At 39.1% G+C, this 17,161-nt stretch overlaps 2 protein-coding genes across 3 annotated transcripts in view; one reads left to right on the forward strand and one right to left on the reverse strand.

The window, feature by feature from the left end:
• Window positions 1-1,817, reverse strand: part of LOC132791052 (echinoderm microtubule-associated protein-like CG42247) — a 38,557-nt gene extending 36,740 nt beyond the window's left edge. Inside the window, exon 1 of one of the 2 annotated variants that reach the window (XM_060799834.1) lies at window positions 1,249-1,817. The gene's annotated coding sequence lies outside the window, so the exon portion shown is untranslated. The remainder of the gene's footprint in view (window positions 1-1,248) is intronic. The other variant, XM_060799833.1, reaches the window with a different exon arrangement.
• Window positions 1,818-8,824: 7,007 nt separating this feature from the next.
• LOC132791053 (uncharacterized) lies at window positions 8,825-9,311 on the forward strand. The gene is made up of 2 exons (XM_060799835.1): window positions 8,825-9,039; window positions 9,090-9,311. The coding sequence occupies exons 1-2, from the start codon at window positions 8,825-8,827 to the stop codon at window positions 9,265-9,267; spliced, it is 393 nt and encodes a 130-aa protein (XP_060655818.1). The 3' UTR covers window positions 9,268-9,311.
• The last annotated feature ends 7,850 nt before the right edge of the window (window positions 9,312-17,161 follow it).

Raw genomic sequence — 17,161 nt, forward strand, 5'->3', positions numbered from 1 at the left:
CCAATATAATCAATGTAGTACCATAATAATACACTAGGGGGAAAATATTCAGACCAAACCCTTAGCTCATATCACAAGGATGTATTTTCTTTAATGATTGATTTGTTAAGTAAACTCATTACATTTTCTAAGCTAGTAATCCGTTGCCTAAAACTTTCTTGTTGTCAATAATTATATGTATTTTATGATGCAGCTGTTATCATTTTGGGAACTATTTAGAAGCACTGCATACTTTAATGATTGATTAGTTTAGTAAACATATTACTTATTCAGATTTAGTAGCCCATTACTTAGCCTAGACAAAACTCCTGAAAATATTCTTGATGTTATCTTCTGCACTGCAGCTGTGCTCAAGTCTTCTTTAAAATATATTTGAGCCCATTATCGGCATGTTTGGTAGCTCCGAAATGTCTGCTGGGTGTCTATGTCATGTCCACTGTCGATGGCTCTTGAGGGACCACTCCAGACGCAGCTCAACAACTGTCTGACTAACAACTTCACAGTGCTCCTTTGTCCGTTAACACACACACAAAGGGAGAGAGTAACAGTGTAAGGAGCAAACACTCGCACTCGTTCAATCCCGGCGTGTCCTGCTGCGAACACTGTGTGGCTCTGGACACCACCACTTGTGTGGAAATATCGCGTACTATTTGCCTTGCTTTATACACCTCGCACTTCAATTGCTCGAACTGCAATTGCAGCTGCAGGCTGCGAGGGAGAAAGGGAGAGAGAAGCGCCAACAGCTTTAGAAGTGGCTACTCCACTTTACTTTGACCGAAATTACAGGCAACTTGTGTGCCGACTTTAGTGTGTGCCACACACACATACACACACACATATATATGTAACATATATCTACATGTTCACATATGGACATGGACTGGCCAAAGGCGTTGCCCGCTGCTCGATCCCGGTCACAGGGCTTAACGGCTTCAAGTGGCATAGGGCTCTGCAGTGTTCTTGTTGTTCCATGTGTCTTTTCCCCCCATTTCCCTATTTCGCTTTTCACCACTTTCCATTCATGCCACAATCGCGTCCAGCACACTCTCTGTATGTGTGTGCAACTATTTCAACTGCATTGAAATTCTACCACACCAAAAATGTGGGAGGCAAATAGTTTTTTTTTTTGCATTTTATATTTTTTTGGCTTGTAGATTTCCCATTTCGTTTCCCTGTTGTCGTCTCAGTCTCAGTCTCACTCAGAGTGTGTGTTGGTATGTTTTTTTTTTTCTGCTGCTTTTCGCTCACCTGTTTTATGTAAATTGTTTTTATTGCAACACGTTGCACTTCTTGCCTTGCATTTGCGTTTTATTTATGGCTGAGGTTGTTCGTCCCTGCTCAGCACTTTTATACGTTTTCTTTTATTTCTGTTTCTCTTTTTTTCTGCGCCAATTAGGTTAATGACACTTTGGCTTGGAGTCAGGCCGATGGGATGTCGCTTATTAATGCACAAACAGTTGCAATTGATGTTGTCTTGTTGTTATTACTGCAGTTGCAGCTTCCACTCGCACTTGCACTAATTGGCTATCAATCAGCTGCAGTTGTCCCTCTCTCTATCGCTCTCACTTTGTTTATCTCACTCTTGTTTTGGGGGTCTTCCGCTCGACTTATTTGGTGGGTCGAAGTTGTGTTGCCCTTACTCACACATTTACTTGAATCGAATTTAATGAACTCGAACAAAAGTTTATTAAAATATCTCGGCAAGAAAGTTGGCAAGCGCAAACAAAGTGTGCAACTTTTAAGACGTCTTCTCTCTTCGTTTACGTTTTGGCAACGCGCCGCCGTGTTTTGTGCACAATGCAAGAAGAAATTCCGTCTGGCAACTTTGCCGGTCAAAGTGTTTTTGAATTGTGTTTCATGTGCCTGTCCACTCTAAAGTCCTCCACGGCAGCCAATTTTCATAGAGAGCGACTCGCGACGCGGAGTCGCGTTAACTTCCAACCAACATCGTCGACATCGCGGGCATTGAATTACACTTTGTTGTTGTTCCTCTATTGTTGTTGTTGTTGTTGTTGCTGTGTTGCTTTTGGTGCAAGTGCCTGACTTATGGGCTAATGCTGCCACGCGACTTCGCCTTCGACTTCGACGTCGACTTCTTCGGCATTACCGTTGCCTTTGCCCTCCACCTTCGACCACATCGTCTAATTGTGCCCTGCTTATAAAGCGCCCCCTAACCGAACTCCTTGGCAGTGGGCCATTCGGCACCTTTTCTCTAAACCGTTTTGCTATGGGAATCCCCCCCCCTCTGCTTACCACCTTTCGCACCTGTCGTGCTCCATAACCGACTCGCTGCTCCAAACTAGCGGGAGTTTGTTGTCGTTTCTCCCTTTCGGCGACATTACGAACACGAGCTCAGGTTGAGGAACCGCAAAAGTTAGCTCACGCTAGTTAATGCTATCGCTGCACTGTGGTCCAATGTATATGGCAAATAATTCAGCTCTGTTACCACTAATGAACGCCAAGAAACGCAATCAAAACATCTTTGCTAAAGTAAGTAATTACGTGCAATAAGCACAGACTAGCATATAATTTAAAAACACCAAAGGCAAAGCTTTAAATAAGTGTCTCAAACTTGCAATTAAATGTTCATTAAATTTGAAATCGAAACTTAAATCTAAAATACAAATTTGAAAAATAGAATATTGAATTTATACCACAATAAAAAGTGTTCCACTTTTAAAGCAATTATTTATCAAATTACGACATTGTGAAGATATAAAAATTTGCACGATATTAGCAAAAACGTATTAGAAATAACGAAAAGTGCAATAAACTACAAAATCCTAATTTAATTTAAGGTTTATTATTTACATTTACAGTAATGAAGCACAAACAATTTTTTATTTTTATTGACAAGTTTTGTAATCAAAATACAAGCAATTAAATCAAATAATTCATTTTTCAAACACAAAATACAATATTTGTTTCTACCAAATACAAATACTAAAATATGTTCTACTTTTTAAGGAAAGTCGTATCAAATTATGACATAAAAGTATGCACGAAAATAGGAAATTATCCGACAAGTAAAAAAGAAAATATAATGTACCATAAAGTGACAAAATTTCTAATAAAATCAGTAGGTTAATGATTACTGTCGAAGCAATAAATTAATTGGATTAATATTTCTTAAGGAATTTCTGTTTTGTTTTAATAGTTACATTTGACAAATACTAAGTTGATCTTGTTTAACCTTTATATTTTCAAATTGTTTCTTTATTTATATTTTTCATATATTAAAACATTTTTGAAATTTCAGCAACTGTGTTTACCTTAAGAAATGCAGTTATGAATATTTAAAATTATTAATTATGTATACCGCTTTTTAATTCAGTTAGGCCGAGCCCAAATTATTAGTTTATTGCATATCGTGACATTATTGTTGTGTAGTTGGTTTTTCACCGATGTCATGGTGGCAACGACAGTACCTTTCAGACCTTTTCGGTGTGTCGTGAGTACTTTTCTATACATGCAACGTGTGGGCAGTCTTCCACTGCAGTCCACACCTTGTTCTTGTTCTTTCCTCTTGCTCTCGCTCTGGTGATTTTCCTTTGTGTCACGCTGTTCGACCAGTTAGTTAGTTGGTAAAACCTTACGAGCAGTCATACAACAATTTGGCATTTGAGAGTGCTGAGTTTAGTAAATTCGTCGATGGGTTATTCGTCGCACAATTAGGCCAAATGTTTGTGGAAATTTCTTTTTATTACATTATACTATATATGATTCGAAGTAGGCGTTCTCAGCCTTAGGCACAGTGGTTGGCGATCATTGTGCCGCTCGCCAAATTCCTCGCTCAACACGCATTGCCCGCCCTCTTAGAGTTAAGCCAAAACTTTTTTTTTTTATTAATTACATTTTCCGTACTTATAATAGCGTGGGCGACGCAACGTTTGGTGAAGTTAATGTATTATTTTAATGTTATTTCCGGAATGTGCGTGATTTGTACACACTTTCCACTTGGCAATGGTAAAAAGAGTAGTATACTTGGCCAACAAATTCCGTCAGCAATTATCAGAGGTAATTTCTTAAAAGTCAAGACAAATTCAGCATTTGGTTGGGGGCAAAATGTTGCAGAATAATGTCTGAATAATATTAGCAACTATTTGAAGAAATTATGTTTTGTTATGATTTGTTTTATTTTGACTGCGTGTGTGGAATATGTTGAGGTCAAGGTTGTGGATATTATTTTAGCTTAACATAAAAGTTTAGGAAACTTTATAGGAATAAAATATGGGATTTTTATTTAAGCATATGTTTTATAATTATATATGTTATTGTAGTAGAAAACAAGTTTGAAATCTATAGTTGAGTCTCCATTGTGAAATACCCGCTTCCTAGTTTCAGTAAATCAAAAACAGTGCGGTATTTTTCTAAAAATACACGAATTTAAAACACTATTTTACATTGAAGACTATAATTGGTATATCGTTATACTACTACGTTCAAAATATACCATAAAGTTAAAAATATACCAGATTCTCAACTTCTAAAATGTGTATCTGATTGCAACCAAATTTCAGGAATATTATTCATGTAGCTTTTACAGTATGTATTAAAAGTCCGTTCTACCCCATGAGTATAGAGTAAAACTATTTAGCTTACTTACCTTAAATAAATACTATTTTCGTTCCCTTTTTAAAATAAATTCAGGTCGATGATACTATGCTTTATAACCATATCGGATTCTGGTCAATCATATGGCAATTTGACACATTAATTTAAACTCTATGCATATTTTTTATCGCCATTGAGTTGGAACAACTAGTTGGCAATCTACGCTGCGGATATCCTGTCACTGTGTCAAGGATAAGCAAAGCATTGACTGTAAAATATATGGTTGACCAATATGAACTAATGAAGACACGCCAGCTTTCGTAGTTACGAGAGCGTATAAAATAATCTTAGCCAGTCTTTCGCAAGGGATTTTTGTATGGTGCGCAAAAGTCGAGAAAGAATGCACCAAAAATATTTGCGCTCATACTCGAGTGAGCCTACATTTTTTATTGAAAACTTTTCGGTGCGGTGCAATGTCCCCTGCTGTAGTAGCGAGCTAGCCTGAAAAAATGCAATAGAAAATTTTTTGGTGCAAAGGGTGTGGTCGAAAGTCTGCAACGACACCAAAAGCGACAGCCACAGCGGCAGCGGCAGCGACATCGCCAGAGAGACAACGAGAACGAGAACGAGAACGACAACGACAACAATGAGGCATTTTTAATGTGAGCATTAAACAATGGCAGCGAGGACAAAGGATACAGACTCGTCCACACGAGACAACAACCAGTAGCAAGACAGGACGAACAGCAGGGGAATCACTTTTACCCAGCAAACGACTTTTAAAATGCTATAAAATGATTCCGAAATTAATAGTGTGAATACGGATTAGTTTATATTCTTTGATGTGCTTGCTCAGTTTATTCAACTGTCGTTTGCTGCTGGGCCAAAAGTTTAATCTATAAAGTGCCAGCTGAATGGCTTGCTGGGTGAATTGGGAAGCCAGCGCTTTAAGTATGCAGGCTGTGAATAAACACAGTTCTTATAGCTTCTCATAGCTGGGGATTCGCGCCAGATAACTTTTCAATACAAAGTACGAGTATGATGCCCATGACGCCACTAAAAATACGTTGAAGAATGCAACAGCAAACGACAGAGAGCGATGTGAATGTGAATGTGGTTGAGGATGAGGATGTGAAATGTGGATGTGGATGGACGTTGCATGCAACTGAATGAACCACAACAAAGGCGAAACGACTGCGACACAATCACAAGTATGACTTCGACTCTGAATCTGGAATCTGTCCGGCTGTCTGAGCTATCTGTCTGCTGTTGGAGGACTACTTAAAAATGTGTGGAAGCTGTTGCATCTACCATCGGGGGCTATCGGACGTTTCAGCCGTAAGCAAACTTCAATGAGCACGGAGACGCAGAGACCCACATCATCATCATTATCATCATCAGTTTGGGGCTGACCAAGCATCTGCTTTGTCAAAATGAATGAGACGCATGACAAAATGAATGGATCGACGCAGGAGTGCGAGAGAGAGAGTGAGGCGGGGAAAAGAGACAAAGAAAACGAGGAAACGAAAAACGACCACAAGCAGTCACCCATAGCTACTTCCCGGTCAAGTACTTATATCACTCTCGTGCCAGCCCCCACACCGAAAATACATACAAGTTTCTCCTCGGTCGCTGTCGCTGTCGCTGTCGCAGTGTTGCCCTAACGGTAATGGTAATGGTAATGTATAGTCGTGGACATGGTATGCCAACACATCTCTGCGATAATTTGGTCGATGGTCGATGCGATGCAATGCCAACCAGCCATCCAACCAGCCAGCTAGCCAGCCAGCCAACCAAGCAGGGCAAAAGAAAAGTGGAAAAGTTGTGTCGTCGTGTCCTCGAAATGTGGAATGGAACTGGGTTGTCGGCGGCTGTTGGCAAAAGTTTCAATTGTCTGTGCCCGAGGATGTGTGAATGTGATTGTTTAAGTTTTTGCTTTCTGCTGCTTCCTGTTGCATGTGGGCACAATTAATTGTTATTGCGTGCACTCGGCAAAAATGGCCATGATGATGATTCATATGACGAGCCGAGTAGAGCCGGTCATAAGCTTATGATGGATATGCACTTCAAGCGATTGAAACGCATTTCGTCTTCAAGCATACATAAATGTATATCTCAGCATTTGCTTGCAAATGAGTTTATATTCGCATATCGTTTATATTCAAATCCCGTCCAAACGACTTTTGTGCTAGAAACTTTCGTCATTAACTAAATACAATAAAGCCAAATGCACTTCAGCTGCTCGAAAAGCATTTCTTCAACTTTTAGCGGCCACAAATTATAGCAGCATTCTCTGCGTATTTTTTCCGACTTCTTCTGTTGCCATTCCGCATTCCATTTCCATGCTCCAATAAAGCAAATGGCCAAAAGTTTTTAGCGAGGAAATTAACATTTGGCAGCATGCTTTAATGTGGTCATACTGTCGCGCCAAAAAAACACACACAAATTCTCGTCTTCTCCTCCTTTCCCTTTTGCTGACTGCTTCTCGCAACTTCAGTTTTCAGTTCCATCTCGCTTCCAGCTGCCGACAAAGTGTTACGGGTTTTCCTGGTTACGGCGAGTGGCCGCTGTCTCGATGCTGACGACGTCGACGGCGACGCGACTATGATTAGTTTCGGTTTTGGGAGGCGCCTCCACGCTTGGCCATTTTAAATGCCTTTTCGCGCCACATTCATTTTGTGGGTGCCACATTATGTGGCATGGCAGCAGCAGCAGCATGTTGGTTTGTTTGCCTTTCGCTTTTTTTTGTTTTTAATTCATTCGTTCCGAGGCGGCTACTGCTTTTAATATGATTGCAATTTGCGCCAACATGTGGAACCAAACCCAGCTGCTGTTTGCTCTGGAGGCAGTCGAAAAGTTCGTTTTGGTCAACTTTGCGTCCAGTTGCAACAACAAGAGCAGCAAGTGCGCTGTGTAGTCTACTTTGGGGCGCATTAGTTTCGCATCACTTGCCCAAAATATTGTGTGGCACGACTTGGCTTCGCTTCCTCTACTTTGCAAGCGGTTTTGCGGCAATTGATGTGCGGAAAATGTATGTGTATATGTGTTAGTATGTATGTTTGTATGTAAGTGCTTTTATGTGTTAGTAAATGAGAGTCCTTTTTTCTGTGGCGCCAATTACTTAGCCGACTGCAGTTGGCCAATTACAAATTACAGACTGCTATCGCACTTGGACCTCACTCACTCCAAAACATTTCTTTCTCTCTCTCTTCTTCTTTCCTCTTTTTATTCTCTTGGCAGCATTTTCATTAGGTCCAAACTTGGAGAAATATATTGGTAAATCAATTATGTGGCTGGCTTTCAATTGTATGTTGGCCACTTTTAATTTATTTGATTTATTTAATTGAAGGCCGCTCTCGCTCTTGTTTCATTATTTTATTTTGTAATTTTATTTCCCATTTTCATTTTATTTTTTTTTTTATTTTTGCTTAATGCCAACCAAAACTTTTTTGCGTACTTTTGGAAAATGTGAATTTCGTGTCTTTGTAATTCTTGTTTTATTTTGTGCTTTTAACGCTGCAAATCATTTCAACTCAACGTCAAATATAATTAGCTGTAAGTGTATCGTCTGTGGTTTGCTTTGCTTTTTTTTTTTTAAATTTGTAAATTGTAATTTGTTGTTAATTACTTTTGCGCAGCCAGCAGCGAGTATTTTTATTGGAAATTAATGCCAACAAATCGGGCAACGACTTGCACAAGAGCAGAGCTCTTCAAATTGAAATCAGCTTACAAATAAATCGTAAATTGGCATTACGAATGAGAGTAACTATTAAAGTTGTGTTTAACCATTAAATAGGTCGATTAAAGGATATTTAAGGTACAAAGTGGGCTTAAGGGTATTACTTGAAGTACAACTGTAAGTATCTCAGGGCAAAAGCAAATTTAGTAATAATGTAATTTCTGTTTTGTTGACAGAAAATTTTAATTAACATTATTTTGAAATTACAGTTAAGTTTTTTTAATATTTACTTAATTATAATTTAGTTCTAATACTAGTTATAATATTAGTTAGTTAGTTATAATATTAGTATTAATATTAGTTAAGTTAGCTTTACTTTTAGAGCTTAATAAAATTAAATTATATTGAGAACCATTTAGTGCTAATATTAGTTTTGGAATTTAAGACTAAGAAACTTTAGTTAAATAACATTATCTTTGAACACTATTTAAGTTAGTGTATAATTATATGGTTTACTTTCTTAGCAAGCGTTGTAAATATTATATTTTATAGTAAGAGAAATATATCCAAGGCTCATCAAATAATGCTGAAATGAATATGTCGAATTTCAAGACATCCCTAATGAACTTGACGGTTCGACCTTCAATTCGCGTCCTAGTTCGGCGGACACGCAGCACAATTATCCGAACAGTGAATAAATATAGCCGAAATCCACCGGATCGTGGTGTTGTGTGCACAGTAAAGTGCAGAGACTGTGGCAATTTTATTGGACGTTCAAACTTTGATTTTCTAAAGCGGCGACAAAAGTGAGTCTTATTATTAGAGAAATATTTTTAAAATGCATTATCGCTTTCAGATTGAATTCATTTAATTGCGAGCATGTGGCATGCGGCATTTTTGCTGCTGCGATAAGTTTAATTTTGGGATATGGATTATTTCTGGTGCGACGCTATAATCAGACGTTCTCTTATGGATCGGGAGGCTGCCAAGTGAACTTTCTGTGGCCCTTGCATGATTGCCAAGTTCAGATTTAGGATAAGCCAAATGGATTTCATTTCAACAACATTGTTAAATATTTGTAAGTAGTTAATTATGCTCAGCCACAATTTCCATACTTTATCTCGCGCACAATTTCAGCATGGACTGTTGGCCATTATTGTAGCCATTTTCACAGCATTTTCACTCAATCAAAGCGGCGGCCACAGAGCACTCGCTAAACACACCTTACTAATTGGGCCGCAGGGCACTTTACGCGCTCCGTGCTTTTTGGGCAGAGCTGCCAATCAGCAAGCCGTTTAAATAATAAATCACTTTAAAATTAGTTTGCCAAGTTGTGCCAAGTTGTGAGCGTCGACAAATTAGTAAAAGTTAATTAAAACTATTTAAATTGCAAATTATTTTAACATTTTTCGCCCACACACAGGCAGCACAGAGAGAGACAAAGAAAGGCTGTAGATGTCATACTGCTATAAAGTGCTGAAGCATAGCTCACACATACATCTAAAGACCGCAGCTAAGGAAAGCTAACACCCACTCCTGCACACACACACTCGCACACTCGCACACATACCATCGCTTTTCCTTTTCACAGACTGTTTAAATGAGGGAAATTAAAAAAAAAAAAAGAGTAAAAACGAGCGCTCCGTTGCCGTTGCCGTTGCCGTGTTGCCGTAGTCTCGTTGATGTGTAGGATTGTATGTTTAAACGGGATACGAGTATGTACAAAAAATGTCAAGTTGTGTGCGCAGTCAGGTTGTGTGTCTGAGTGAGACTGTCAGTTCAAGCAGAAGAGAGCGTGGGGGATGGAGTAGGTGCCGAGGTATTCATTCAGTCAGCAGTCAGTCGCCTTAGCCGGGAGGTATCATTTAGGGGTGTTGCCTGACTTGGAGTTGGGGTATCGGGTTAGGGGCGTCGGGGCGTATACGCGTGGCGCAACAATTTGCATATAAAAAGGGTTGTTAGACTTTAAATAGCGGCCTGGCCTATTATCTGCATTAGGGTAGATATGGCGCGCATTAAGATAAGGTACTTACAGCGACGTTTACACCGGCCTCGACATACTAGCTTGGGAGAGTGGGACCAAAGTTAATTTATGCGGGCGTGGATCCGGCTATGCTCCTTGTCCTCACGCTCCTACTATCTGTGCACACACAAAGCTTTGCTGAAATTTTAATTAAAGGTAAAATTGTTTAAGACATAAAACTTAGTACACACACACACACACACACACACTCGGCTCACACTCGTAACATCAAAAAGAAGAAGATGAATGAATAAAGTCCAATTGGCGATTGACACTCTGCTCTTTGATAGCATTCCTTTTCATAGAGAAAGAGAGATCATCGAGAGGTACTCTCGAGCTGCTTTTGGCACACACACTCAGTGCTTAATTTGTAATGATGGAAATTGTCTGGCAAATGGATATCTACTACTACAGCAGAGTACTTGCCAGCTCACACCTCATGTGAGTGCTTCAAAGTGACACTCAGTCAGGGAATAAGTCGAGTCGAGTTTTTGTATCACAATTTGAAAAGGCAACTGTTTGCTGTTTGCTGTTTGCAGTTTGCTGCTGCTCCCGTTGATATGTATTTCAATTGCAATGGCAATGGCAATGGCAATGGCAATGGCAAGTGCAATTGCAATTGCAATTGCAATCGCAATGGAAATCGCAATTTGTAGCAATGTGCATTATACTCGATGCTCGAATTCAAACTCAAACTCAGCAGCAAAAGGAATCACGCGGCAAATCCGAGTGAGTGTGCGTGCTCCCATGAAGCCAAAAAGTCAGACCAGCCTAAATCACTTTTTCCTTCTTTTTTGGCCAACATTTTTGTCGACTTTTGAACGATGTGCTGTTGCATTGCGATTGCAGATGCCAGATGTGAGATACGAGATACGAGATTTGTGAACAGCAGCAGCATCAGCAGAAGTATCTCAATTGAAATACCTGTTCCATTTCAAAGGCAACACAGAATGACGTCTATTGGGTTTTGTGTACAATAATGCTTATCGTCGGGCCTCCACGGCATGCCTACATTTCGTCTACCTGGGCAACAGTCTCTGGCTCGCTGCCAACCTGAAAATTGAGTGCTGAATCGTGCCTCCTAAATATTTACTTACGCATTTGCCGTCGGCCTGGTTTTGACGCTTCCCGGATAATAATCTACTACAGCATGCCAGAATCGTACTACTTACCAAGAGACGTACTCATATATAAGTATAAATATTGTACAGAGCGTAGAGCTATCGTCATCATTTACATTAGTGTTTGTCTCCGCTCCGTTGAAACCTTCTCTTCCAGCCGGGTTAAGTGTGTGCCTGGTTTTTGTTTTTTTGTTTCCTGTTTCTGGTTTCTTCCTCGAACACATAGTTTGACATTTGGAATTAATGAGCACTTAAGCGCACCCATAACACATTTATTTAGTGGCTTATGAGTGCTGATGACGTTCTCTAGACTCTCGCTCTCGCAGACCAAATGGCACCCAATTCATGAAAGCTTCTCAAATCTCGCAAAACAAACGTGTAAACTTGAGTGTTCTCGTCCAGAGAATACCCATTTATCCTCACCCACCCTCCACTCCACTCCGTTCTTTTGCGAGTGCACCTAACTAATCTCTCGGCGACTATAATAAACTGTTTCTGCTCACTGGTTGACTGGTTGACTGACTGACAGACTGAGGGATTGGCAATCCACACGCTGTACAAACCATTAAAGCTAGGAAATTGAATTTTATATGTATATACGACTAACCATTTATGATATTAGTACAGGATTGCAGGATTTCCAGCGAAAATACTTTCATTAAGAGTCCGCACATTATCCAATTTAATTTTTAGAATCAACACCTATCATGAATGTTGTAACAGTTGTGGTAAATTATGCTGATTAAAGCAATTAAAGCCTTTAAGCATCCCCATAATTTATTTACCCGCTACTCATAATGTAGAAGGTTTTTGTAACTTTGTGTCGACTGAAAAAGTATGTAAGAGGCAAATGGAAAGTGTCTTTGTACACTATATATATATATTTAGAATACTATATCAATATATCAAATACGACCTTTGGTATACTTTAATATTTTTTCATATTATTACATTTATTAAAAATTGGTATCGGGTATCTCATAGTCGAACACACTCGACTGTAGCTTTCTTACTTGTAATTAGTTTCCATTGCCATTCGTGTATTAAATTTTTGCTATTGGCAACAGAAAACGTTAGTTACATTGCTAAAACATTTTAAAAATTTTCAATTTTCTCTACAAATATTCGCAGATTAAGTTTCCCAAGCAGAACAACATTTAAAGAATTGCATTCATCGCAATCAAATATACTTAAGGCTTTTTTGCTACTTATTTCAGCATCAACTCTTTATGTTCGACTTCGATTGGTTTGCTCCTTAAAGTTGTGCACATTTCAATTACTTTTCAACATGCAAAACATGTTATGTGATATATTTGTTTAAGACAATTCTATCAAACGAAATAAAATAAAATTTCAATTCGAATATTTCAACCAATATGCCAATTAAATAGCCATTCGATATGCTTGAACATATTTAAAGTTAGCTAAATTGGAATGCATCCAAAGAAATTGTTTATTATCATAAAAATATGCACTAAACAGAAAATATATTTCTCAAAATATAATAACATACCCCAAAAATTCCTACAATATCCAATAGTCGACTTTCGTTTTTAAAGATTTCCTTCCTCGAATTCTAAACAAAATCAGCTTAAGCTTTAGCCTTAATGTGAGAGTGAAGTATTTTGTGTATTTAAACCCACGGCCGTAAATATAGCCAACGACGTGTCAGCGATGTATTCAAAATAATGTAAATTAATTCGCTTTGCGTAAAACCGCTAAATCAAAACAAATGACTTTTTACGCGTAAAATTTAGCCGAACAATAAAAGCGAATCGAAAGGAATTCATGAATTTATGAAAGCGTTTGGGAATATTTGTGTGTATGGCGCAAATATTTATAAATATATATTTGATCCACCAATATGAATTTTAAAAGCCACACAAATATGTTGTACTTTTTAATCCAAATGTGGTGTATAAATTTAGAAGCTAAAAATAATGCGAGTAAAAGCAAAGATGTTTTCAATGTCAATCGGCATCAGCTTTTCAGACAATGGCTTTTGCACATGCCACAACGAATGAAGTGTTTGTTCGTTTGTATCGTTATTTTTTTTCTTTTTGGTGTTGTGGCATCATATGTTTTGAAGACACTGTCAAATGATGTCAGTGACTCGCTGGCACGCTGACAATTTGACAATCCGCAAAGCGAATGGCACAACAAATGTCTATTAGTGTGTGGCTGGCAGAGGCAGCAGACTTCGGGCGACGGGAGGGAGCAGGAAATTATGGCAAAACCACGAGGAGCACACAAAACAAACAGGCAAAAAGTTAATTGTATGAAATCAACACACTTAAAGTCAACAACACCAACAAATGCCAGCAAATAGGTTGAGCATGTTGACAACAGTCAAGGCAATATTAGGGACAGCAACAAACCGAAACTCCAGCCACAGCCACAGTCTCAGACTCCCTCCCCTCTCTGTCTCTCTTGCTAAGTCTCTGAGTCAGAGGCAATCCGAGTGGCAGCCCAAGTTTTCACTCCTGGCAATGATAGCAGATGATAGCAAAGCAAGCAAAGGCAGACAGTCAAGCCGAACTACATATATATCTTATTTTATATATGTGTGAGTGTGTCTCTCCGTCTGTCTGTCTGTCCGTCCGTCTGTTCTAGTAGATCCCACAGTCATGGCGTTGAAGAGACAGCAAGGACAAATAGCAACAACATGAAGCATAGCTAAAGGCAGCTTATAAGCCGCAGCATCAGTCGTGGCAAAGTACGAATACCCCACACTCCCACCGAGTACCCATCCTCTTATTCACACTCACACTGGTACAAGTTAGTGCAAGTACATGTCGCATCGTGTTGGGATAACTCTGACGCTGTTTGTGTGTATGTGTGTGTGTCAAAAGAGTAAAAATGATGAAGCAGCTCAAGCTTCGGTGCACCGGAAAAAGATGAAACTGCTTCAGGTGTAGTTGTAGCTGTAGCTGTAGTTGTCGCTTTAGTAGTTGTAGGTGAGCTAAATGCTCACAAGTGCAGCAGGGGCAAACGATGGGTCACGATTGCTACGCTTCAACTTAAGTACTGCAAGTAGTAGATGGAAAATGAGAGGTGAAAGTAGTCTAGAGTCATGGCAGAAGTAGCTGAAAGAATTCCGCCCACTGTTGGTATCGCTGCACTGGCAGACAGCGAAAGAGTCGGACGTACCTTGACACCGGAACGCTCTAGATGGATGAGACTGCGGATGAGGATGGGAGGGGGAAGAAGGAGCAGAGTCGAGAAAGTCGTACAAAAATACTTGAGAAAATCGTGTTAAATCGCGCTCAAGTGTTAAAGTAATAAGCACTTTTAATAAATAAAGTTGAATTGTACTGCGAGTGGGAATGTGACACACACAAACACAGACACACACACACACTCACCTAACATACCTAGAGAGCTATTATTGGCACAGAGATTCCTAGAGGCAAAGGACAACACGGAAGCATCGAATTTAATTCCTTGACATTTAGTGCTGTCGATTTGGCAGCAGTCGAGTGCAAAGTAACCTAGAGGCGAATTCTTGTTTCTTAATAGGTTTTTACTCAATGGCTACATGTGCATTTAAATCAAATATGTGTAAAATTAAATGAATGACTGAATTTAATACTGATGTTTTTTGCTAATTGATTTGATTTGCTTAATTTGTTATATATATATATAAAAATAGCTTAGCATGTATTTTATGTACAGTTAAATAAAATCATTAACACACATTTCATTTGATCATTTTGAAAGTAAATTTCATGATTTTTAATGCCAGATTCCAATTACACATCATACTATCTCATACATTTTTGCCAAATACTTTGAATGAGAGATACATTCGAGTTTGCTCGCCTATAAGATATCCGCTACTCATTTGCAATAAAGCCATATTCAAAAATACCGAAACCGATACGTTTTCTGCTGACTGTTGACACTGATCAAGAGTGTATATACTTAATGGGGTCGGAGGCGCAACCTTCTGCCTTATAAATATACTTCCTGCAGGCACAAAGTTTTAATACCCTTCTACAATAAGGTTATCGGGTATAAAAACATAAATAACTCTACAAATAAATAAACATATTTTGGTTTGAAAAGATTTATTTATTAATGTTTTGCAGTGATGAAATCCGTTATGCAACATATAATATGCATAAACTGTCAGTTGCATAACTCGCTAAAGTAGAGCAGATAGAGTCAAAGGTATTGAGTGTTATTAGTCAGTGTTTTATATTTGTTTGCCACTTATGCAAATAACAATGTAAATCACTTAAAGGCATAATTAAAACATATTTGCATGATAAATGCATTTACGATAAATTATAAAATTAAATAATGCGAAAAAAATGCAAACGCATACAAATGGAAACGTTGACAAACATGCAGACAACACCGTTATATTAAATTACGAGTGCAAGTGCAAGAGCGAGTGCGATTGTGAGTGCGAGTGCGAGAGTGAATACAATGGCCGAGACTGCATTAACTCGGTAATTAACACTAATTATGTGCGTCCGGCATTTATGATGGCTATTGCATAATAATGAAAACTTCGCGTATGAGCCTCATATGCATCGCACGAGTACATTATAATTCATTCATTATTAAATAATACTTATTTAAATTATTTGCGAATTCGGTGAATATTAATATCCATCATAACGACAGAGAGCTGTACCTGTCTATGCCATACATTTCCAGTTTCTCTGTGTCCTGGATTCGATTTAATAAAAGCGGATTATATTTCAATAGCAATCCTAATTACTGAAATTGTTATACGAGTATATTCACATAGACTACGATATATAGAGACCAATACGATTATTGGTTGTTTGTCTGCTCGCTCTAGCGTGCTGTGGGTCGCCTCCTGCCACCCGCGTTCCACCTGTCGCCCATCTTATGAGCTTAGTTAACGGATTAGCATGTTATCAGTGTCCCTGGAGGCGGTGACTAGGCATTGCCCTGACCTGCCGGCAATTTGGCCCCATAATTTCCCATGGCCATAATCACTTTAAAACAATTTCGTGTGCGGCTCATTTAATGAGAATTAATTTTCAGCCATGTGCAGCACACACACAGTGGAGGGAAAGCGCAAACAAAAAAAATAATCACAAACCCTCTTAAATTACCCAAATCCAGACTTATAATCCTCTGCTCGCCCTTCGCTCCCCGCCTCTTTGGGGAGTTTTTGCGGCAGTTGCTACGTTTTGCTACAGCTGCGGCAGCGGCAACGGCAATGGCGGCCTCGGCTTCAGCCTCGGTTGCGGCAATCACTTTAAGCGTAAGCTGCGCCATATTGTCAGCCATTATTGTCAGTGTACGGAAACCGGAAATAGGGTGTCATATTTTTCACAGTATGTCCGCAAAAATGCGTTAAGCTTCTCTCTGTCGCACACTTAAGCGTTTCATCTCCAAAAGCGAGACAATATCACACACACACACACACACACATTCACACACGACACATGACACAGGAGATACGGGACAACAGGACAGTTGTGATATCTCATTAACCGGCTTAAGCAAATTTAACATTTCTCTGCAATTAAACAACATAGCACTTGTATAGTTAATGCCCTGCTCAATGTGTTGTGGTTCCATCTCTTCGCACACACACACGCGAACACACACACACTGAGTGTATCGCAAAAAAAGATTGCAAAAGTCCTTTCGTTTCGTTTCGTTTCGTTCGCCTGCTCTCACACATGCAAATGGCTGCCCAAAAAATTAGAAAGTATAATGAAGTCTCTTTAGCCTCGGCTCGCCTGTTTTGTTTACTTCACTTCGTACACTCTGTTGTTGTTCCGCATTTTATCT

The sequence above is a fragment of the Drosophila nasuta genome, chromosome 3 (assembly GCF_023558535.2).
Source record: "Drosophila nasuta strain 15112-1781.00 chromosome 3, ASM2355853v1, whole genome shotgun sequence".
Lineage (NCBI taxonomy): Eukaryota > Metazoa > Arthropoda > Insecta > Diptera > Drosophilidae > Drosophila > Drosophila nasuta.

Coding starts and splice junctions, on each gene's coding strand:
- LOC132791053 (XM_060799835.1), top strand. CDS start 8,825: ATGAATATGTCGAATTTCAAGACATCCCTAATGAACTTGACGGTTCGA. Junction 9,040..9,089: donor TTTCTAAAGCGGCGACAAAA/GTGAGTCTTATT, acceptor TATCGCTTTCAG/ATTGAATTCATTTAATTGCG.